The 24,025-nt window shown below is 54.3% G+C and overlaps 1 protein-coding gene across 1 annotated transcript in view; it reads left to right on the top strand.

The window, feature by feature from the left end:
* The first annotated feature begins 5,397 nt into the window (after window positions 1-5,397).
* ACVR1B (activin A receptor type 1B) overlaps window positions 5,398-24,025 on the top strand; it is a 35,674-nt gene continuing 17,046 nt past the window's right edge. The window contains exon 1 of the mRNA XM_040996638.1: window positions 5,398-5,514. Within this exon, the coding sequence (XP_040852572.1) occupies window positions 5,424-5,514 (91 nt within the window). The 5' untranslated portion in view covers window positions 5,398-5,423. The remainder of the gene's footprint in view (window positions 5,515-24,025) is intronic.

The following is a 24,025-nucleotide window of genomic DNA, read 5'->3' as shown; positions in this document are numbered from 1 at the left end:
TTCCCCCAGCCCTCTGCCTTCCCTGGTTTTGTCAGGGCTCCTGGGATCGTGCGCTCTCTGACTTCCGCACCAGTGGTCCAGCTTCCCTCCCGCCATCCCTGTACAAAGTTCAAGTTTGCTCTGTTCAGCCCAGCACTCCTCCTGAGACTCCGATGGAATCCAGTCCGTTACTTTGTTCAAAGCCTTCTAAGAACACTTCCACACCCACCAACCTTTCCAACACTACCTTCCATCTGCCCTTTCTCCACTTCAGGTTGGGTTGCTCTGCTGTTCACCGTCCCCCAACATGCTGCACCGGCCTGGTCTATGTATCCATGGAACACTCTAGGAATTCCCAAGAATCTTCACCCAGCCTCTGCCATTTGCTCCTCCTCCCTGCAGAGCTGAGCTATCCCACATCCTCTGAGTGCCCTGCTGACTGGTTTTTTTTTTTTTAAAGATTTATTTATTTATATTGGTAAGGCAGATCCACAGAAAGTAGGTGAGAAAGGAAGATCTGCTATCCACTGATTCATTCCCTGGATCGATCCAAAGCTAGGAGTTTCCTCTGGGTCTCCCAAGAAGGTGCAGGGTCCCAAGGCTTTGGGTCATCCTCCCCTGCTTTCCCAGACCACAAACAGGGAGCTGGATGAGAAGTGGAACAGCTGGGACACAAACAGGCCCCCACACAGGATCCCAGTGCTTGAAGGTGGAGGACCAGCCAATTGAGCCACTTGGCAGGGCCCCCTGCTGATTTTTTAACCAGCCTAGATTATGTAAGACTCTGGGCCAGTAACTTGAGGGCCTGGGCAATGACTTATCCATATGTATATGTGCAGTCTGGTATACTGTAGGTGCCTAATAAGAGTTTGTAGAATGCACGCATCGTTCTCTTAGGATGTGTACTTGACCTTGCTGCCCCCTGAGGCAAACTTTGCTGTGTCCCTCCTCCCCATAGTGGTGTCTTGTAGCCAAGATAGCAATTGTGCTGGGTGATCCGGTCACTGGAATTTCTCTCTGAAGACTCAGGACACAGGGACAGAGCAGAGGGACAAAGAAAAGTCCTGGCCCACAGGGCAGGTACAGCTTTAAGATGAAGGGGGCTTACAAAAATGGACACTTATGGGGCCACTGTTATAGCACAGCATGTTGAGCCACCGCCTGCGATGCTAGCATCCCATATGAGCAAACAAAAGAGTCCTGGGTCCTCTAGTTCTGATCCAGCTCCCTGCTAATGCACCTGGGAGGGCAGCAGAAGACGGCCCAAGTGCTTGGGTCTTGCACTCACATGGGAGACCTGCATGAAGTTCCTGGCTCCTGACTTCAGCGTAACCCAGAGCTGACTGTTGTAACTATTTGGGTAGTAAAATTTTGGATAGATGAATCAATCTCTCTCTCTTTCTCTCTCCCCTCTCTTCCTACCTCTCTAACCCTGCCTTTGAAATAAATAAATAAATCTTCAAAAATTTAAGATTTATTTTTTTATTGGAAAGGCGGATATACAGAGAGGAGAGACAGAGAGGAAGATCTTCCGTCCGATGATTCACTCCCCAAGTGAGCGCATTGGCCCATGCTATGCCGATCCGAAACCAGGAGCCTCTTCCGGGTCTCCCACGTGGGTGCAGGATCCCAAAGCCTTGGGCCGTCCTCGACTGCTTTCCCAAGCCACTGGCAGGGAGCTGGAAGGGAAGCGGGGCTGCTGGGATTGGAACTGGCACCCATATGGGATCCCGGGCGTGCAAGGCGAGGACCTTAACCACTTGCGCCACCGCGCCGGGCCCAAATCTTCAAAAATTTAAATAAACAGGGGTTTATGGTGCCATGGCTCATCATGGCTAATCTTCCACCTCCAAGTGCCGGCATCCCATATGGGCACCAGTTCATGTTCTGGCTGCTTGACTTTCAATCCGGCTCCCTGTTTATGGCCTGAGAAAGCAGTGAAGGATAGCTTAGGTCCTTGGGACCCTCCACTCATGTGGGAACCCAGGAAGAAGCTCCTGGCTTCAGACCAGCTCAGCACTGGCTTGTGTGGCCATGTGGGAAGTGAAGCAGTGGATAGAAGATCTTTCTCTGTGTCTCTCCCTCTCTCTGTAAATCTACCTTTCCGACAGAAAGAAATAAAGATTTAAAAATTATTTTAAAAAATGAATGGGACACTTTGCTGAGAACGTCAGGGACGGTGACGAAGGCTGGGTGATGCACTTTCAGGCCAAGCCACGCAACACGGATGAGGATCGGGCAGTTTGTCCATGTGCAGCCTACAACCCGGAAGGGAAGGAAAGCCCTTTCCTTGAAGAGATGCTCCCTCAGCTTGTGAGTGGTGTGTGTGTGTGGGGTGTGTGTGTGTGTGTGTGTGTGTGTGTGTGTGTGTGACATAACCTCCCCGACCCCCTGTCCTACCAAGTCTTCTTCCCCACCTGCATCTGAGCCCCAAGGCCCCATCCTTGGAAAGCAGGTGATGCTGTAGGGTTTCAGAACGCACAGGACCAGGGGACTGTGGCACGAATAGGCAACTCCATGGCGAGTTGTCTGTCTCCTCTAGGGCTCATCAGGCACCACTCTGGATTGTAGTGAAAGTCCAGATTCCAACGATTACGGGAGCTGTTCTTCCATTGCTTCCTACATGTCAGAGACTATGCTACACATTTCCCATAGAGTACCATACACAATTCTCACGTTTCCGGAACAGGAAGCCATCTCAGCTCCATTTTACAGAAGAGTGAATGGAGGCTTTGGGAGGTAAAACACATCACCCCAAGTCCAATGCTGTTGGAGATGGAATTTGGTCTGTAAACGCAGCAGTCTGGTCTTTGGCCTGCGGCTGACCTTGCTGTCTGGGAGACAAGCCATTGCAGCTTTCTGCTGGGATACTATTTTTTAAAAGTATGTCTGTGGGGACCAAGCTCAGTAGCCTAGCAGCTAAAGCCCCCTCCTTGCAAGTGCCGAGATCCCATTTGGGCACCAGTTCTAATCCGACAACTCCGCTTCCCATCCAGCTCCCTGCTTGTGGCCCAGGAAAGCAATCGAGGAAAGCCCAAAACCTTGAGACCCTACACCCACGTGGAAGACCTGGCCTTCTGGCTTCGGATCGGTTCAGCTCCGGCCATTACAGCTGCTTGGAGAGTGAATCATCAGATGGAAGATCTTCCTCTCTGTCTCTCCTCCTCTCTGTATATCTTTCCAATAAAAAAACATAAATCTTTCAAAAAATCTTTGTTTTTGATTTGAAAGGCAGAGTTACAAAGAGAGAAGCAGAGACCTTCTATCTGCTGCTTCATACCCCACATGACCTCAATGGCCTAAGTTGGGTTGGTTGGAAGGCAGGAGCTTCTTCCCGGTCTCCCACATGGATGCAGGGACCCAAGGAATTGGACTACTCTCTGTTGCTTTCCCAGACACATTAATAGGGAGCTGGGTCAGTCAGGACTTCACTGGCGCCCTGTGGGATGTCGGTCCCCAGGATATCTGTTATATTGTCGCCACAGTGGTCACACTCACTTAGCTGGACACAAAGGACAGCTCCCTGCCCCTTGGCCTCAGCGATGTGCCCTTGCCAACCACAGAGTTTGGCAATGAGATCAGTTACTGTCCCACCAGCACTCGTGCCTACCCAGAGCCAGATCCTTCGTGAACATAATCAAAGGTTTCTTAAACTCAGAGTGGATCACAGTGGGTTCTGATCCCCTGACTGGCAGTGTCCTCCTAAGATGACAGAGAGGGGACCCAGGGACACAGACGTGCAGAACAGGCAGGCACAAGAACACCCAAGGGTTGTGGGAACCAGCAGAAGCTAGAAGAGGCAGGCGGGCGAGCAGGAGAGAGCAGGGCCCTGCCGCCGCTACCGGCTCAAATTTCCAGCCTTGGAACTATATAACATTTCTGTTATTTTAAGCCACCCGGTTCGTCGGTCGGTGGGACTCAGTGAGGCAGCCCTGGGAAACTGGCGAGCCGGTGCAGCTTTGGAGCGAGGCTGCCCCCAGAGACCAGCTGGAGGGACAGGAGGGGGCGGAGCCTCAGGGTGCCGGGCAGCAGGGGCAGTGGAGTAAAAATAAGGTGTTTATTCATGCAGCCCCCCGCCACTCAGTGGAGGGTGCCTGGGCATGACCCTGCACGTGCTTGCAAGGGGCCTCGGCATGTGCCTGAGGTCTTGTTTTTCTCGTGCTTCAGGTGGACAACAACTTAAAGGGCGAGGGCACACGGAGACACTGGGCTTGGCCAGGCTTGGCCAGGCTAAAACCTGGCCAAGGCTGCCCGTAACAGAAGCGCAGCACACAGACCCAGAGCTGGCTGGCCGGCTGGCTGGGGAGGCCCTGGGCTTTTGAGTTCTCCGTTTCTGTCTCCAGCTGGCGGAAGTGAACTCTTCCTCTGCTGACCTTCGATAAGCATCTTTTCCTAAATCTGCAAGTGACATGCATGTGGTGCCTAATTGGAAATAACTCAGATGTTTAAGGGAAAAGACTGATTCCTGGCAGTAACTACTGATACTATTGGGTAATATCCTTCCAGGCTTTTTTCTCTTTTTTTTTTCTTTTTGTTCCCCCCCTCCCACCCCATGAAAATATCACCAGACTGGAATAACATTAAAGCTGTTATGTAATTTGCTTCTTGGGGGAACGCTAGGTCACCCCGTCAGTGATTTTTTTTTTTTTTTGCAAACGTGATTTTAAATCATTGCACGTGATTTTAAAATCACTAAATAGTGCTCCGGTCCCACAGGCCGCTCCTAATGGAAGGGTCTGCTGTGAGAGCCTGCTTGCAGCACACATAGGTAAACAGGTACGTTGACATAAACAGGCTCAGAGGGGTCTTGGCAGCCAGACAGCGACCTCCTGGGCTTCCCAAGACCCGGAGGAGGACAGAGCCCAGGCAGGCCCCAGACTGGGCTGCAGCACTGAAAAAAAAAAAAAAAAAATCCTGGCCGTGTTGTTGGAAGCAGCGTGCACGCCGGACTGCGGGGGGGTAGGGTCAGGAGCCTGCAGCGGGGACCCCGGTGGCAAGCCACGGGGGGTCTGGGGTGCGGGGGTCGGTGTTCCGGCTCAGCGGCGGCGGGGGCGCACGGTCGCTCCTGCTTCTCGCCAGGCTCGGCTCGGGGCGGGGATTGGTGCCGATAAGGTAACCCGGCGGCTGCGTGGGGGGCAGGTTGCCAGGAGCGGGGCGGAGGCTTTGCACGTCCGGCTCCGGCCTCCTCCTCCTCCTCCCGCCGCCGCCCGGCCCGCGCGCGAACCCCGCCCACCCCTCTGGCCGGGGACCCTCCCCTTTAAGGCGGGCGCCCGCGCGCACCTCGGGCCCCGCCCTTCGGGGGCGCGCGCGAACGGCCGCGGCGCCGGCTCGACCGGGAGCGCACGTGCCGGCGCCGGGCGGAGGAGACGGAGGGAGGAGGGGAGGCGCCGGGGGCGCGCGCGCGCGCTGGGCGCTGCTGGGCTGCGGCGGCGGCGGCGGTTACTATGGCGGAGTCGGCCGGAGCCTCCTCCTTCTTCCCCTTCGTCGTCCTCCTGCTCGCCGGCAGCGGCGGGTCCGGGCCCCGGGGGATCCAGGGTGAGTCCCGGGGTGGGGGCGGCGGCTGGGATGGAGAGGGGGGCCGGGCGAGGGCGAGGCCTTTGGAGCTGCGGCCGCGGTTCCACGGCGCGCCCCCCTTCTCCCCACGCGCACAATATGGCCGGGCGGGCGGGGGGCGCGAGGTGTCCGGGGTGACCCGGTCCGTCAAGCCTCTCCTGATCTCCGAGGCGCGGCCGCTTCGCCACCGCCGCCGGCGCGGCCGAGCTCGACCGGGCCCCGGGGACCCGAGCTCTCTTCTCCCTTCCAGGAGGAGCTGGAGCCGAGCGAGCAAGCGAGCAATCTCTCGGTGGTGGTGGGGGGGTCGCGCCCCCCGGCACTGTCCCCCACCCCCTACTGCCCTCAGGTTCCGCGCTGGGGACCCCCGCCGGGCTGGCTGGCTGGCCGGCGTCTGCGAGCCTGGGGGCAGCGCCGCGGTTTCTGCCTTTCGGCTTGTCCAGGGGCTGGGGACAGTGGCCCCTTGGCTCCAAGATGCTCCTGGTGGTGGTCGAGGAGGGGGCACCTCTTCTCCCGCCAAGATTGTGGGGTTCAGGCCGTGGCGGGATGTATGGTGCGGGTAGTGGGGATGGTCTTGGTTTCTCCAAGGGACCCTGGTGGGAAGGGTCCTCGCGCGTTGCAGGTTGGAGGGGAGAGGTCTTCCACCTTTCTTTCTGCTCGTGCAACTCGGGGCGGTGGTGGGGGGTGCGGAAGGGAGCTTGTCCCCTCGCCCTCCTTGATGCTCCGGGTGAGGGAGCCACACGTTTGCCCAAGCCTAGCCCCAACACCCCCCTTCCATCATGCCCTATGGACGCTGTTGGGAGCAAGTGGGAGGCGCTGGGCCCTACACCTTCCCGCGGCAGCCGGGGCCCCTGGCTCCTCGGAGGCTGGGTCTGTTTGCACTCCGCCTCCCCCACCTCACCCTACCCCACCCCACCCCAGGGGGCCCATTCAGCGGCTGGCTGTGGCGGTCGCCTTTCAGGTGAAACCCTAGAACCTGCCCGCCTCCCCCGCCCCACCCCCACGGCCATCTCCCCAGCCCTGGTCACTATTTTGCCTTTCCATTCCCTCTCCCTCTTGCCAGTGTGTCCACCAGCCGCCGGCCCCCCTCCACCACCCCACAGCCCGCGCGGCGCCTGCTACCAGCCCCAGCCTGCCCGCCGGTGGAGGTTGGAGGTGGGCTCCTCGTACCGGGTGGGCGTGTTGTTGACAGGGCTTTTGGAAGGTGGGGTGCCTTCCTAAAGGTGGCATTGGGGTGGCCCATTAAGGTTATATTTGGCAGTTGGTTTACTGACCTGCCGATGGACATGGGAGAGAGCCCCCGTGGGGCGGGGGAGGGGGAGACCCTTAGCCTTACAGCTCTGTGCGGAGGGGGCCTGGCTGGGCTGGGGTGGGGAGACACCTCAGGTGACCAACCGTGTCAGGTGGCTGCAGGCTTCTGAAGTGTATCACTGCACCTCACTCTGGCGCCTCGAAAAAAACAAAACAAGTTGGTGTTCCCTGGGCTTTGATGTTTGCTGCTGGGGGTGTGGGCTGTGTGCAGCCGGGTCTTTGTTCACTGGCTAATGCTGCTGCCAGTAGTAAGCTCCTCGTGTGTTCCTGGGGTGCAGGTAACCACCACAGCTTGGAAGGGGGAGCACCTGATAAACAGCGTGAAGGTTGGGGTGCCCGTCTGGGGGTGGTCCCAGTTGGATCTGTGCTGAATTGCGACGTGCTGGGTCTTTCCCCTTGAGGCTGTGTGTGGAAGGTGTGACCTGGTGTTTTCCTAGTGGCTGGGGGAGGTGAGGAGGCCTGCACCCCCCAGGTTTGCCTGGCATTTGCTCTGTGTAGGAATTCTCCTGCCCATCACACATCCGAGATTTTTTTTTCTTCATGGTTTCCTTGCTGATGTGACAGAGTGGCTGTGGGGTGCTCCTTATTGCTGCTCTCAGCATTTAATTTGATAACCCCACTGGCCCTGGAAGGGGCAGAGATTTTGTTTATTTATTATTATGTCCCATACCTTCCTATAATGGATGTTTGCTGAGGGGTGAGGGTGAGTGGACGTTAGAGGGAATTCCTTTCTTTATTTTTGGCAAATTGGAAATGAGGTTGTGTGTCCAGCAAACATTGTTGAAGGCCTTTAAGCTTCTTGGCCAGACACTACAGTGTTTTCCGGGATGTGTGGAGCTGCCAGCAGTGCAGGCTACGGAGACCACTGTTGCAAAAGGCAGAGTTAGAAGTCACTTCTGGGAAAGAGGAGAGGCTGTGGTAGACCAAAAGCTGATTCCCAATTTCCCACACCCCGGCACCCCCTGGCTTGTGTTAACATGGAGCTCCCCTCCAAGGTCTGGAGAAGTGAGCAAGCCAGACGGCTCTGATGCCGGCTCCTTGCACCTGGGAGAAGGGGCAGTGAAAGGAGAGAGGATCCTGTTCCTTAATGAATTACCTGGGACTTCGAAAGGTTACAAATAGTATCCATCTGATGCTTGTACCACCTGGGAAGAGCTTGGGCTTTGCAATGTTTACATGAGTAATTAAAAAAAAAAGTGACATTGAGTTGGTAGCTGGAGGACGTGAGTTTGGCGTGTTAGAACAGAAGCAAGAAGGAAAGACCTGGTTGGAGGTTGTGTGTGAGTTTCAGCTTGGGAACCGGTCTGGTGGTTTTGTGGAGTGGACTTGGATGGGAAGTGCGGAGTGCTGTGCGGGAAGAGGGACCCGGGGATTAGTTTTGTTAAGACAGCTCCTGGAGCAAATGTGATTTCAAACAAACAAACAAACAAACTGAAAATGGCCAGTCACTCCGTGAAAGGTTATAGTTATAGTCAGTGGAGAAAGAGCCGGCTGCCTTGGCTCCCTTCCATCCAGGTGGTCCTTGGTCCTGCTATCCTGCACCTGCCTCAGTTGTCCCATGGTAAAGCAAGGAAGTACTCCGGGTGGCTCTTGCTGGGGCCTCCCTGGAGCCACTGGCTAACTGATAGCCAGTTGGCGGAGGTATTTTTAGACACAGTCACTGACTAAAGCGAATAAGTGCTGTTGGGTTACTTTTTATCTTACAGGGCAGAGTAACGTGCACTGTGATTGATAGAAGTACCATAAGGCAGTGTGGGGTTCATTTCTCCTCTTGTTCTGTTGCTTTCTTTGTAGTCTTGGTTCAGATTGCCTCAAGTTCGGATCTGCCCCTGGGCAGGCTTTTCCACCCTCCTCTCGTCATGCTTCCCAACCCCAAATCCCCCCTCTGCACTGGGCAGGCTACCTGTGCTAATCAGAGCCAGTCCGGAGGGAGTGACCTGCTTTAAGGCCTTAATGGTTTGGCAACATTTTAACTCATACGCAACCCAAGGCATGTTTATGGCACTATGTAAATGTTACATAAGAACATGGAGGCCGAGAGAGAGAGGCGGCCCCAAGAGCCAACCCAGGCAGGTGGACAATATGTGGCTGCACCTCGAAGGGCCTTGGGAAGCCACCACCAGCCACCACCGCCGCGCTTGGCAACGGCAGGGGAGGAAGCCACTCTTGGGTCTCGGGTCTCAGTTCCTGCAGCAGCCTTTGTGCAGGCTGGTGCCTTTGCAGGTGGACTGCTGCATTTATAAATAGGTTTATTCTACACCGGTGAGCTAATTGTAACCTTGCTCCCAAAATATGAATCAGTCAGTGAGCAGGAGGAGACGCGGAGACGCCGCCCGCCACCGCTGCCACTCCCAGCGTGTCCTGTGCGAGCCTGCTTGTTGCGTTGGGAGCGTGAGTTGAATTACATTTGCAGGCTGTTCCCACAGGCAGCCGGGGCGCGGGGCGTGCAGGTGGAGCGGCCTTCTCAGGTCGCTGGCGTCCCAGACCTCTATGGTTTCAGAGGCTCAGCTAGACCCTTGAAGCGAGTTTTCTTTTGGGTTTGTTTGTTTGTTTGTTTTTGACACCTTTATTGCGTACACTTGTGTGTGTGTGTGTGTGTGTGTGTTGCCTGAGCAGAAGTGAACATTAGTTATGAAACTGCCTCTCTGGCTTGAGTTCTTGCGTTGTCTGTTGCAGTAGTTGATGTCAGAGGGCTCTATCTCACTTCCTTCTGTTTTTATGAAGAGAAAGTCCCCTTTGTCATCTGTCCTTCTGGTGTGGGACGTATAGCCGTGCTGGAATCTCCTCACGCCTCACACACAGGCCCCTCTTTGGGGCGGGGTGGAGCACCTGGGCCCTGGACTCCTGCGGGTTTTCAGTCATCTCTGCCCCAGGCTGCTTGCTGCTTCCCGCCGCTGTCCTCCACTGGCCTCTTGGTCCTGGATGCCCAGCCGGGTGCCTCACTCCTTCTTCACTGTCTGGGTGCCAGGGGGGAGTCAGCTGAGAAGTTTCCACACCACCCCGTCCTGTGGTCTCACCTGCCCTCTGGGTTTGGGCCACTCCAGTTACATTTGTAGGTTTCCTGTCTTTTCCACCTGCTCTCAAGGCTACGTTTGTCTTGCTAAATATTTTGCGTTCTAGTGAAAGAAATTGCTGTTCCCTGTGAAGTGTCTCACAACCCCTAATGTTTATACACACTGGCACATAGGAACGAACTCTCCTCGTTCTTTGGGTCACCTGCGTGTGTCCCCGGAGCAACTTTTGACAGAGGAAAAGAAAAGAATGAGCTGAATAAAAGTCCCCAGGTCTCTGCTGTTACAGAGCTGACTGACAACTACAGCGGCTCAGTTGGAAATGAGTGAGGAAACAGAATTATCAGGCACAAAGTAGAGCAGGGGGCTGTGTCAGAGCATGCTCCGGCCATGGAAGGGGGCTGGTCTCACTCGGAAGCAGCTGCTGGTGCCCAAACTGTTACTGCCAGGGAAGGTGCAGGGTCGGCATCTCCAGCACGTGACCCATGCCCAGCCTTGCCTTTGGAGCTCGTTTAAAGACACCTGCTTGACACATTCCTGACCCATCAGCTTACAGCGGACCCCCACCACCACCGTGGGTAAACGCAAGCCTGAACCGAGGATGTCCCAGCAGGTGTGTGTTCCATGTAAGGGGCTTCCTCAGGAAGGTGGGCAGCTCTGATGCTGGCCCGGGATGGCTTGAGCCAGCAGAAGGGCTGGTAGGAAGCAGGGGATGTTTCTAGTGTGAGAACCGAGCCCAGAAGGCAGCGTGTTGCCTTGCTTGACCTCAGCCCACGACATGCGTGCTGGGTGACTTGGTCTTTCGCTCCCCCACGTGTGTCCTCAGATGACCAGAGAAGTACCACAGGCATTATTTTGGAGTTGGATGCATGACCGGTGGATTTTAAGAAGTAGGATGATTCGGGGATATGGAATGCTTTGTGGATGAAGGGGCCCGACCACGCCTCCTTGGGGCTGCGCAGCCACAGTTTGTGGGGGCTGCGGAGATCCCCTGGGTGGCTGCACTGATTCTGAGTTGTGAGACCTATGGTTGGAGTTCCCAGTTGCAGACTCTGGGCAACGCAAGCTGACCCCAGTGTATAGACACAGTATCTTTGCTGTGGTGATGAAGTTTGCCTTGGGGCGGAGCCACACCATGGTGACCACGCCCTACTCAGTCTGTCCCCTTCCTCCCTGCCCCCTTGCTCCCTGAGGGCGGAGATTTACAGCCCTTGGGCCCCTGGTTACTCAATGACAGCTAGGCTAGTGACTGGCAGGAAGTGGCTGAGCAGGTGTAACTCGGGTCCGGGTCACTGACCTCCACAGTGGACCTGCCCCTTAGAAGCTCCGAAACAGGTTCCTCTGCTGGTGGTGGGAGAGGAAACCACAGGTGCTCTAGCTGTGAACTGTCTGTCCTGGGGAGCTTGTGACAAGGGGGTGGTGAGCAGGCTGAAGCTGGGGAGAGGAGTCCAGACTAACTGCTGGGAGGCAGACAGAATCGAGGTGTGTGTATGGGTGTGTGTATGGGGGAAGGTGTAGGCTGGGGGGTAACCTCAGGCCTTCAGCTGTAAGGGTTTTTTGCTAAGGACTAGTAAGCTTGGAAAAGGGAGCCCAGCCCCAGCTGACAGCCACCAGTCATACTGGTGCTGTACCTGGGCTCGTGGCCTGCAGGAGTGCACAGTGGACGTGGGGGCTGGGCTGCGGAAAGGGCTGGTGAGGAGAAGGGAAGCAGGAGAGGGGAGGAATGAGCACTAGCCCAAGGCAGGCCTGCGGGTTTGGAGTGTCGTGCCCAGTGTCCCGTACAAGTCCTTGAGCCACATGCACCTTTTCTTGCAGTTATTCATGAGTTGAGTGTTGGGAGGGGATAAGGGATGGGAGGCTCCTTGGAGTTCAGTTTATTTGAAAGAGTGAGAGAACTTCCCTTCCCAGAGGCCCACAGTAGCCAGGGCTGTGCCGGGCTGAAGCCAGGAGTCTGGCACTCCTCCGGGTCCCCCAAAGGAGTGCAGGGACTCAAGGCTTTGGGCCGTCATTTGCCTCCTTCAGTTTGCCTGTTAGCAGGAAGATGGTTCTAAAGTGGAAGCAGCACTCTCATCCTAGATGCTCTGGCATGGGGTACAGGGTCCCCGAGCTGTGCCACCAGTCTCTCTGCTACTGGGCTGTCTGAGCCTTGGAATTGAATGTTGCCTCCCGAGAGCGCCCACCTCACTCCAGGCTGTCATGCACTGGCTTGGTACAAGCTCGCCCGTGACTTCCTGTGGAGGTGGGCAGAGTGGAGTCGGCATCAGTCCACGTTCACTGCTGGCATACTAGTTGTGTCCAGTGCCCAGCTAGGTGTGAGGGGGACCTTGAAGAAAGGACCTGTCCTGGTACCCGAAGAGCCCACACACAGACAGCTGGACAGACTGCTCTTGCTGAATTGCCACCACGTGCCAAGGATGCTGGGCACCTGGTTCATTGCGATGACATGGTAGTAGAAGGCTTTAATGTGCTGACTGTTCACCGACACCCGCACGGCCTGCGTGGTGCCAGGCACGCCTACCCTCGGAGGTGCTCCTGTCCCTTGTCACGGACAAGAGCGTCAGGACCATCTGAATGCCAGGCTTATGCTGGCAGTCCTGCGTGTCACAGTGTCCTGTGGAGCTGTTGGTCCAGTGGTCTTCTTGCAGGCGCTGTGCCCTCCGCCTCCCATAGGAACTCTTGAAGTGCTGGGTTAGAAAAATACACTTATTTGAACAGAAAGGTTTGGAGCTCTTTCATCCCCTGGTTTGCTCCCTCAATGACTGCAACTGCTAAGGCTAGTATAAACTGAAGCCAGGGGCCCAGAACTGCACCCCAGGCTCCCACACGGGGAACAGGAGCCAAAGCGCTTGGGTCGTGTTGGAGCATTAACTGGGAGCTGGGCTGGAAGCAGAGCAGTTGGGACTCACGCTGTTGCTCAGATACAGGAATACCACCGTGGTAGGCGGTGGCTTAACTCGCTGCACCACAGTGCTAGCCTCTACTACTGCTGGATTCGACCTTGATAATGCCCGCCCCCTCTTGGTGATGGCTTCCATGGCCTCCCCAGAATCCACTGCAAACTCCTCAGGAGTCCAGCCCTGTCCTTGTGTTGCCCGTCGCCCTCGGCTCTGGCTGGCACTTGGTGGCTGCTGGCTCTGTCTGTGGTTCTTCATGGTCCTCTGCCCTTACCTGCTCTGCTCACTGAACACTTCCTCCCGCCCCTTCCTCTTCCCAGCTAAACTGACCCCAGCTGGCATGGGTCCCCTGCCCCCTGTCTCCTCCACCCACACCCGTCCTCTGCTCTCGCCGTGTGTGTCGGCCGTGGGGACATCTGCTTGTTGGCAGATGCTCCTCTTGCTGTCCTGCCCTCTGCCCCCCGACTCTCCCTGCAAAAAATTGATTTAGTCAAGGACTAACTGTGTGTATGGCTTTAACCTGTCACAGAGCCCCGCATATGCTACCTGTCTGTTTAATTGAATTGATTCTTTTCCATCCTCTTGATACAATCCCAGGTAGGCAGTTGCCAAATTGTGTCCCCGCTGGTGGTGCTTCGTACATGTGTTCTCAGCCTGGTCCGGCAAAACTGCCACGGACATTGGCGAGTTGCTTAGCACCAGCTCTCTTCAGACTTGACCTCCTGCATCTCTCTCCTACCATTTACACGTCACACTCCAGCCAAAGGAGCCTGATCTGAGCTTCAGTAGTTTGCTTTTGTTTGTTGGATTGGCTCCTTTACTGTCCCAGTTGCCTGAAGTGATCATGCCCCTCCCTCTTCTCACTCACAACCGTGGCACGAGTGGTCTGTGCCACACCAACCCATGCTGTAGTAGTAAATAGGTCAGGAAGAAAATGCCAATGAGAAACACCCTCCCCTGCTCCAGCAAGCCAGAAGTGTGTCCATTTGAAGGCAGCGGAGAGAACAGAACGGCCTTACGTGTTCACTCTTGGCTGTGAGTAAAGGAGAAATACCAAGTTCCTGGTCCTGAGCCTGCGTGTGGCCTCCGAGTCTGCACACGGGGATCCCTAGGAACACTGGGTTAACCCTGCCATAGTGATGCTGCTCTCCTTTACATCCTCCTGGGGTGGAAGGTGGGCCTCCAAGAACTGTCGGGGTGTTTACCGTTGGTCATAAATTAAGTTGCAATGACAGGTCTCCTGAGCATAAACATCAAACATCTCTTTCGAAGGAGAACAAAGCTCTCATTCTCTAGACTTGAGAGTGAAGGTGGAACTTGTTGCAACAGCTCTCTAGGTCTGGGTTTGTCTCCAAGCACCATGTCGGAAAGGCACTCTGTAGATTGGAGGGAGCGTGGAGTCCCTGGCCCTTCAGCCACCTTTTCTGTGGTACGAGGACCATGCCCAGCCCCTCCCCAGATTGCATTTAAATGCCAAGCTCATTTGCTCCTAGCTAAGTCAGCTGTGTTTTTACGCCAGTGCTTTTGACCAACACATTTGTTTGTTTCTAGATAGCCCTGACCTGACTGCACAGGTAAAATCTGATACTGTTGCGAGAGCTCTCGGGTCCTGGAGCTCTTGGGGTTTCGTTTCAGTGTATCTTGGAAGTCTAATCTTGGTGTCACTGGCTGGGGAGTTCTTTGGGGCACAGCATCCATGCATGTCCCCCAACCCAGGGTTGTTTCCCGCCCCCTTCCCTTTCTAGGAGAATGAAACGTTACCTCTTTTTTGTGACCATTCAGCAGTAGACACCTCAGTTTTCAAACCTGATCCAGATTTTTCATAAACATTCTGGCAGTTGTCAGGAGCTGTGGAACCATCTCTCTCTCTCTCTCTGGAAAGCAACCAGGCCTTTCCGTATTAGAAAGCAAAGGCAGCAATGTATGTAACACTAATGAAAATGGGGAGCTGGCACCCCTCAGGCTTCCTGGTTTCAGGGAAAGGATGCTAGTCCCCCGACCCCAGCCCCAGGGACTTTGGAGGATCCAGGAGGTGGGGAGAATCAGGGGTGCAGGAAGAACCCAGCCTATCAGCCGCACATCTCCAGGTTACTTGGCTATGCATGGATTAGTGTTTCCTGTTTTTTATAACTGAAGCGATGCATGTCATTTTGCAAATATGGGTTTATGGTAGTTTTTAATTTTGGTTTAAAAAAAATACATAAAATATACCATTTTAATCACTCTTTGGGAGAATGTTTACTCATTTTTATTTATCTGAAAGGCAGGCAGAGATCTTCCATCTGCTGGTTCACTGGGCCCCCGAATGCCTGCAGGAGCCAGACTGGACCAGGTGAAACTCAAGAGTCAGGAATGTCATCCAGGTCTCCCGTGTGGGCCATGTTCCGCTGCCTCCCTTACACATCAGCAAGGAGCTGGGTTGGAAGACCAAGGGCAGGCTCCATCCCAGACAGTCAGGAGATGGGGGTGTGCCACTACCACACAGCCCATGTCCCCGTTTTAGCCACCTTAAGTTCAGTGTGCAAGTCGGTGCGTGCTGTGGCGCTGGCGTTCCACACTGCAGTGCTGGGGTTGAGTCCCAGCCGCCACGCCCCCGGTCTAGCTCTCTGCTGTTGTGCATCTTGGGAGACAGCAGGGGATGGCACAACCCCCCAGACCCCCGCCCCACACGTGGAGACCCTGCTGGGCATCGCCTGGCAGCTGCAGTCTGGCCCAGCCGTGGCTGTTGCAGACGCTTCGGGCACGAACCAGACCTCTGTCTGTCTCTGCCTTTCAAGTAAATGAAAATAAATGAACATTAGAAAAAGCATGCAGGTCAGGGGTGTTCAGTCCCTTCGTAAGGCTGCACAAGCTCTCATCGTGCTGGAGTTCTCTGAAAGGAATGAGTCACCCTCCCCCTGCCCCGGCCACTGAGATCCACTGTTCTGCTTTTGAAATCTTATGAAATTTTTATTTCATGTAAATAGATTCATAATATGTGACTTCTTTCACTTGTCATACTGGGGTTTTTGAAAATTTTTTAAGGCTTATTTTTTGAAAGAAGTTATGGAGAAAAGACTCAATGGGTGGGGAGAGACAAGGAATATCCATCTCTGCTAGTTGACGCCCTGGATGGCCGCAATGGCTGGAGCTGGGCCGGGCCGGAGTCAGCAGCCAGGCGCTTCCTTCAGGTCTCACACATGGGTGCAGGAGCCCAAGCACTGGGGTCTCTTTGCTTTCCTTTGCTTTCCCAGGCGCATCAGCAGGGAGCTGGGTTGACAGGGACTCAAACCAGCGCGCATATGGGATGTGGGTCTACACGTGGTGGCTTTACACACTGTGCCACAGCACCAGCCCCTTTGTGAGGTGTTTTTCAAAGACTGAGTTAGGTGTTTGAAAGAGGGAGACGCTGAATTGGTAAAAGACGCTTTAAAAAAAAACCCACATGTTAGAACATGATCAAGTATATGATTTGCAAATATTTTCTTTCATTCTGTGGGTTATCTTTAACTCTCTTGATACTGCTCTTTGGTACACAGGAGTTTTACTTTTTAAGAAAGTCAGGTTTGTCTGCTTTCCCATCTGTTGCTCGTGTTTTTGGTGCTACATCTGAAAGCATCTGAGGCCATGAACAAGTTCACCTGTGTTTCTTAGAGTTAGCTCATGTGTTTAGGGCTGTCATCTGTTTTGGGTTAATCCTTGCACATGGTGTAAGATGCTGCCAAGTGGCCCAGCTTCATCTGCTGAAGAGACTTTCCCCTGCCCCGATGCCGTTGGTACTTTTGTTCAGTGTCAGTCAGTCATTAAAGTATATGCGTTTCTTTCTGGGCAGTCTGTTCTGCCAGGATACACTGTTGTATAACTGTAACTTCATGGTAAGTTTGAAACTGGCAAATCTGAGTTCAGATTTCGTTCTTCTGTTTGTTTGTTTTTTGCTCTAAGAGTGAGCCATACAAAGTTATTTACAATTCCATGTGAATTTTATTTTTTTTAAGATTTATTTTTTTATTATTTTTTTTTTATTGGAAAGGTGGATATACAGAGAGGAGGAGAGACAGAGAGGAAGAGCTTCCGTCCGATGATTCACTCCCCACGTGAGCGCATCGGCCGATACTATGCCGATCCGAAGCCAGGAGCCTCTTCTGGGTTTCCCACGCGGGTGCAGGGTCCCAAAGCCTTGGGCCGTCTTCGACTGCTTTCCCGGGCCACAGGCAGGGAGCCGGAAGGGAAGCGGGGCTGCCGGGATCAGAACCGGAGCCCATATGAGATCCCGGGCGTGCAAGGTGAGGACCTTAATCACTGCGCCACCACGCTAGGCCCTCCATGTGAATTTTATGATCTTTTTTGTTTGTTTCTGCCAGAATAAAAAGCCCCACCGAGATTTTGATAGGGATTGCTTTGGATCTTACGTCATGTGTCAAACAGACATATATTCAGCTAAGGTGTGTTATTTATAATTAACTAATCTTGGTAGACAAATTGGATTCAATTTTTCCATATCCCCTAATTTGCAAAAATTAAATAATTAATAGAAGTCTTCTGACCTTTATACACTTAAGAAACTATGGAGGAATGTAATAGGAAGACCTCCAGGAGAGCCCGAGGGACCCTAGCCCTCCGTGGTGCCTGAAAGTGATTAACAAAGATATGTGAATTACTTTCATGGTGGGAGAGTGGGAACAAAATATATATAAACACACACACACACATATCTATAAAACCAAAATACCTAGTAAAATGTTCTTACATAAACCAAAACCTGGAGTCCTCCATCCCAAGAAGAATTGCCCACCGTGAAAGAACAGAATCAGGGCACGAGGCAGCAGGTTGGAGATGAGAGACCGCAGACCATGTGAGGCACGGAGGTGAAGCCCAAGCTTTGCTGGACAAAGTCAGGGCCATTTATGCGTGCTGGCATCACTTGATCAACATAGCCGCATCAGCAGGGGCACAATGAAGACCACCTGGCGAGGGCAGTGAAATGGGAGAGGCTGTGGAGCCTCCACGGATTCAGATAGGTGGGAGAGGGACAGGGCAGTTTTCAGAGCCCATCCTTGGGCAGGTGGCCTGAGAGCTATGCAGGAAGCACACCGAGTTCTGCCTTACGTGTTGGAGTCATTCCGGTTGGCCCAGCGGGGCAAATGCAGGGGCTGCGCGCGTGTGCCAAAGACAGTGAGGCTGGAGCAGGAGAGTGATGCTGGGACAGCCGAGGCGTGACCGACTTCCTGTAGCAGTCACGGTAGCAGTCAGAGCTAGCTTCCCAGAGCAACTAACGATTCCATGCCCCCCGAGTGAAGTTGGCCTCACTGTGCCAGCGTCACCACGAAGGTGAGCCTGAATGAGATGAAGCCTGTAGTTCTTTTTTTCTTTTAACATTTATTCATTTTTATTGGAAAGTCAGATAGAGAGGAGGAGAGACAGAGAGGAAGATCTTCCATCCGATGATTCACTCCCCAAGTGACTGCAACAGCCGGTGCTGCGCCGATCCAAAGCCAGGAGCCAGGAACTTCCTCCAGGTCTCCCACACGGGTGCAGGGTCCCAAGGCCTTGGGCTGTCCTGTACTGCTTTCCCAAGCCACAAGCAAGGAGCTGGATGGGAAGCAGGGCTGCCAGGATTAGAACTGGCACCCATATGGGATCCTGGCGCCTTCAAAGCGAGGACTTTAGCCGCTAGGCCATCGCACTGGGCCCAAAGCCTGTAATCATTACTTTGTTGAAAATAACTAGGAGATGCAGCTGGCGTTATGGCCAAACAGGAACACCATGTGGGCGTCACTTCACATCCTGGCTGATGCATTTCTGATCCAGCTCCCTGCTAATGTACCTAGGAAAAGCAGTGGAGATGACACAGGTGTTCGGGCTGACCCAGTTCCAATTGTTGAGATCATTTGGGGAGTGAACCCACAGATGAAAGAGCTGTCTCTGTCTCTCCCTCTCTCTTGATTCCACATTTCAAATAAGTAAATATATATGAGTAATTCCTAGGAGAGAGGGACATGTTGACGGATAGCAAGAGCAGAGTGTGAGAAGCTGTTGGCCAGTCAGTCTGGATTCTTCGACAGGTATGTGAGGACAGTCAGAGCTAGAGGGAAGCCCTGGAGGAAGAGAGGTTCAGGAACCTTCTCTAACCAGGTACAGAGAAAGTGAAAGGATGTTATTTGGACCCAGGTTTGAACAACCATCAAGAAATTCTTTGGGGATATTAAGAGGCTGCTTGAGCATCATAGAGCATATTAAGGGTGTTAAGGCGATACTTTTGTGTGTGATGAGATTGTGGACCTCCAGGCAGTTTAAAACACAACTTGGCAGGGCCTGGCACGGTAGCCTAGTGGCTGAAGTCCTCACCTTGCATGTGCTGGGATCCTGTATGGGCGTCGGTTCATGTCCCAGCAGCTCCACTTCCCTTCTGGCTCCTTACGGGGGACCTGGAAGAAGCTCTTGGCTCCTGCCTTCGGATCAGCTCAGCTCTGGCCGTTGCAGCCATTTGGCGAGTGAACCGGCGGAAGGAGGGTTTTTCCTGTGTCTTTCCTTTTCTCTGTATATCTGACTTTCCAATAAGGATAAATAAATCTTTTTTAAAAATCTAATTTGCAGAAAATCCCAATAGCAATAACAACAACTACAACAAAAATTAACAGTCTCTTAAAACATTCCATGTCAGGAGAGACAGCCGAGAGGGAGTTGCAACCATGAAATGCAGCGTGCATGTCCCAGTAGGGGCCCTTTGCTGAGAGCTGGGGGCCCCATTCTCATGCCACCCTACAAAAGCCAAGACCCTTTTGGTCCCCGTTTTATAACCGGGCAGCTGAGGCCGACGAGCTGCATCAAGTGGCCCGCGTTGCTCAGCCAGCGGGTGACCAAGCCGGATTCGGACTTGGGCCGGCTGGCCTTGGAGTCCTGGCCGTGAGTCATGATGTGTAATTGTGTCCTCCTGAAAGTGCTCTCGGGGAAGGAGGAGGTGGCAGAGAAACCAGAAGGGCCAGCTCCTCCGTCTCAGTGGGACAGTCTGCTTTGGAAAGACGCATCCCAGGTTGGCCTGAAGGGCCACGCTGAGGCGGTCAGGTGGCCTGGAGGGGTCAAGGTTGAGAGCCCAGCTTGTGCTCACAGGCCGCTGACCAACCACAAAGACTGCTTTCTTCTGAATATAAGTAGTGATCAAACACAGTGCACGTTTCGGACCTAATCAACCCAAGTCGTGGGGCACCCTGTACTTCTTAAATGCGATTGCATCTCCTGTTGTGTGCGCTCTACAAGGGAGTCTCGACAGGCCACCAGTACACCGCTGGGGGGGTGTCTGTGTTTGCTCCCCCACTCAACTGTGGGCGGTGGATGCTTGAGTGCCTGCACCCTTCGCGTCACGGCAGGTGTGAGGTTGTGACTTACAGGCCATAGGCCATTCCAAGGACACCTCTGCAGCCTGGTGCACTCCATGCCTCCTAGCCCCTGGGTCGCCAGCTGTCATTGCTGCACCATGAAGGGCCTGGGCCAGCCCGTGCAGAGACCACCTGAAGCAGGAGCGTCTGGCAGAGCACCGACGGACTGACCGGCAGTGTGGAGTGGGTGCGGGCTCTGCCCCCGGTGCTGTGCCCGGACTCCTGGTCCCTGCCACCCATTCACGCAGTGGCCGGGTGGAGGAGGGGTTGGGGGCCACAACTTTTAGGGGATGATTTGTATGTGACAATCGTAAGTTCAGTGATGTTCTTTTGGCCCTCATCATGAATGACCTGATGGTTGTCCTCACACCTGGGCGTTTTGGGAGTGCCTATCTGGTGTGGGCCCACTCGGAGTGGGCCCTGGCAGTGCCAAGGACCACGGGGCGTGGCCTGCTCTGAGTGATGCCTCAGCCACAAGCCCGTCGGCTGGCCTGTTAGGATAAGTGATAGAAGATGTCCCTGAACCCACGGGAACATCGCCCGCCCCCAGGAAAGCGGGTGCCCTGAGGCCCAGACAGTCTAATCATTGAGGCAGTAGATTGTTGTGTGACCAGAGAGGTTGAGAAACTGAATCTGGCCATTCAGAGCTCCACAAGGCCTGTACATTTTTACCTATTTTAGAATCAGAGATGGTGAGCTTCCATGTGTTGATTCAGCCCCTCAGCAGGTAGGGCTAAGTTGGCTCAGTCCAAGGCATCCAGGTGGGTGTCGGAAACCAAGCCCTTAAGCCATTCCCTGCCGCCTTCCAGGGAAGCCAAAAGCAGGAACTTGCGGTCAACCCAGGCACTGTGGGCTCGGTGGACAACCATGAAGGAAGGGTGACTGTGTGGCAGGGCCACTTGGATACAGCCCGCCACTCCCACATACCCCACCGGGGGGCGGGGCGGGTGGGAGTCCTGGTTCTGCCTTCAGGGACAGCTCAGGATGCTGGGACGCAGCTTGGGCCCCCGCCACCCCTGTGAGAGACCCGGCCTGCCGCAGCTGGTAAAGCATTTTGGGAGTGAGTCAGCAGATGGGACAGTGTGTGTGTGTGTCTGTGTCCCTTTGTATCTTGAAAATGAAAATAAAATAATGACAGGAGTGGCCCCAGCATGATAACCATGATAACCTAGTGGCTAAAGTCTTCACCTTGCATGTACTGGGATCCTATATGGGTGCTGGTTCATGTCCCAGCTGCTCCACTTCCCTTCCAGCTCCCTGCTTGTGACCTGGGAAAGCAGTAGAGGATGGCCCAAAGCCTTGGGACCCTGCACACACATGGGAGGCCTGGAAGAAGCTCCTGGCTCCTAACTTTGGATCAGCTCAGCTCTGGCTGTTGTGGCTACTTGGGGAATGAATCAGTGGATAGAAGATCTTTCTGTCTCTCCCTTTCTCTGTAGATCTGCCTTTCCAATAAAAATAAATAAATCTTTAAAAAGAAAATGATGACAGGAACTAGCACTGGTATAATAAATGTTTGTAAAAAGATGTATTTGTTTACTTGAAAGGAGAAACAGGAAGATACTCTCCAGCTGCTGCTTCATTCCCCAAAAAGGCCACAGCACCCCAGGCTGGGCCATGTTGAGGCCAGCAGCCTGGAATTCCTTCCAGATCTCCCCTGGTGGGCAGCAGGGGCCAAGCACCTGGGCCATCTTCCTCTGCTGTCTCAGGCACATTAGTGGGAACCTGAATCAGAAGTGGAACAGCCAAGCAGACACCCGTGAGAAATGCCAGCATCACACGTGGTAGCTTAACCCACTGCACCACAGTGCTGAACCCTAGAACCGTGTTAACGAGAAAGCAGGGACAAAGTGCCATGACTATAGTGTTGGCCGTGTGGTTGATACAAAACAAGGAGTTCCTGGAGAAACGTCGAGGTTTCCAGTGTTTGTGCACACATGTGTATGTGTGTGTATACACATGTGGGCATACTGCCTGCAGGGGAGCGAGTCCCGTTCTGAGGGCACTCCATGCACTGTGACCTGCAGGCTAGCGGCTCCGCACCTGGCAGGAGACCCGAGGGGCGTGACCCGGGACATCCTTTACTGCCTGGTCTTCGGGGGGCTCTCTGACTCCTGTGGGGCTCACACAAGAACAACTACTGTGAAAACTCTGGATAAGAAAGCATGGCAGGCTGGCACAGCGTTTGCTTGAGGGAGGCAAAGCCAGAGTACAGCACTGCCATCCCCAGTCCTGGCGTCGGATCTGTGGTCTTTGTCCCGACGTTGGGAGACTCGTTAAAATAGTCCCATTGTTCTGGTGTCTGACGGCTGCTGTACCTTCCTGGGGTGGACAGCTGGCCAAATTGGAACACCTTGAGGAGTCAGGAGGGCACAGGCTGCACCGGCTTCCCTAGAGCTGGGCTAGCGCCTGGTGAGAGCCGACTGAGGCGCATGTTTGTGCCTGGCCAGGCCAGCGCTGCCCGGGAGGACTGTGTGTGAGATGTGCTAGCCCAGCAGTAACTCACAAATGCGGAAAACTCTTATTTACGCAGAGCTGGGGCAGCATGTCGCCAGCCTTTTAATTTTATTTATTATTTGAAAAGGTGAATTACAAACAGAGAGAGAAGCTCTGTCCACTGGTTCACTCTCCAAATGGCCACAACAGTCACTTCTGACCCAGGCTGAGGTCAAAGACCCCAGACTGCATCCAGGTCTCCCACACCGATAGCAGGGGGCACGAGCACTGCTTTCCCAGGCGTGTTAGCAGGCAGCTGAATTGGAAGTGGAACAGCCAGGGTTTGAACCGGGGCTGCTGGAGGATGCTGGTATTGTCACAGGTTGATGGCTTTTACTGGCTGCGCCAGCCCCTACCTCTGGTCTCTCGAGGCTGGGTGTGCAGCATCAGGCTGCGTGATGGTGCGTCTGACCCCCTTGACTCCCTGCCCCGGTTAGGCGGTGCCTGGAACTCAGCCTCGCCCGGTGCCCCATCTTTTCCTAGAGGCCCATCTCCACTAGGTGCCGTCCCAGCGGGCAGCTGGACAGAGCCTGCCAAGCTGGGGTTTGTCCGCCATCTCGGAACCCAGCCCCAGTCAGATCCTGCCGTGGCCTGCCTCAGAACATGCTGGGCATACCTGGCCGTCACAGCCAAGGCCAGGCCCTGCCAGGGCAACCTTCCTTCCAGGTTCCACTGACAAACATCTCCATAACAAAAGGGCTTTGTCCTGACTTACTGACATGTAGGCACGCCCCCCTCTGTGACTCCAGGGCCCAGGTCTGTCATGTCTGTGGGGTGCACCTCTCTGGTTGGTGGGCGGAGGGAAGGGAGAGGGTCAGGTGGGTTTCTCTGTGTGTGGTCCCAGTGAGACAGCGTGCCATGGACTGACCGGGACTCTTATCCGTCAGTCCAGGCGGAGCCTGTGGACAAGCTTGGACTTCAGGTTGATGATTGAGGATGTGGAACCTGAGTAAATTCTGATGCATTTATAACTTTATTATTGCTTATTTTGTGTCGTGGAGGGAAAAAAGGAAGATTGGCCACAAGGTCTGTCTTATTTAAGATGCACAGGAACAGGGTCCTAAGCCCCGACCGAGCTGTGGAGTATGGCACTGAGGTGATGTGTCATGTAGAGAAAGGCAGGTTCTGGGCATTAGAGGGTGCCTAGCCGAGTCCCTTCTTCCTGGCCGGCTGGTCAGGAGGAAGAGGCCCAGGGCCCTGCCCTTGACCCTGCGTTACGTCCCTGGCCAGGCTGAGACTGCGATCCCGTCCGTTCGGGTTGCGTGCTCACAGATACGCGCTCTCATCACGTGATTCTTACCTCTCCCCTCATCAGGAGGAGGTGCTCGCGTTTGCGGAGCACCCACAATGTAATAAGTGCTTAGAAAAACGCCCTACACCGTGAGAACCAGTGGTCAGCAGGTGCGCTGCACCAACAGCTCTGGCCCCAGAA

The sequence above is a fragment of the Ochotona curzoniae genome, unplaced genomic scaffold (genome assembly GCF_017591425.1).
Source record: "Ochotona curzoniae isolate NIBS_2020 unplaced genomic scaffold, NIBS_Ocur_1.0 patch35, whole genome shotgun sequence".
In the NCBI taxonomy this organism is placed as follows: domain Eukaryota; kingdom Metazoa; phylum Chordata; class Mammalia; order Lagomorpha; family Ochotonidae; genus Ochotona; species Ochotona curzoniae.
This window is presented reverse-complemented; position numbering and strand designations above follow the sequence as displayed.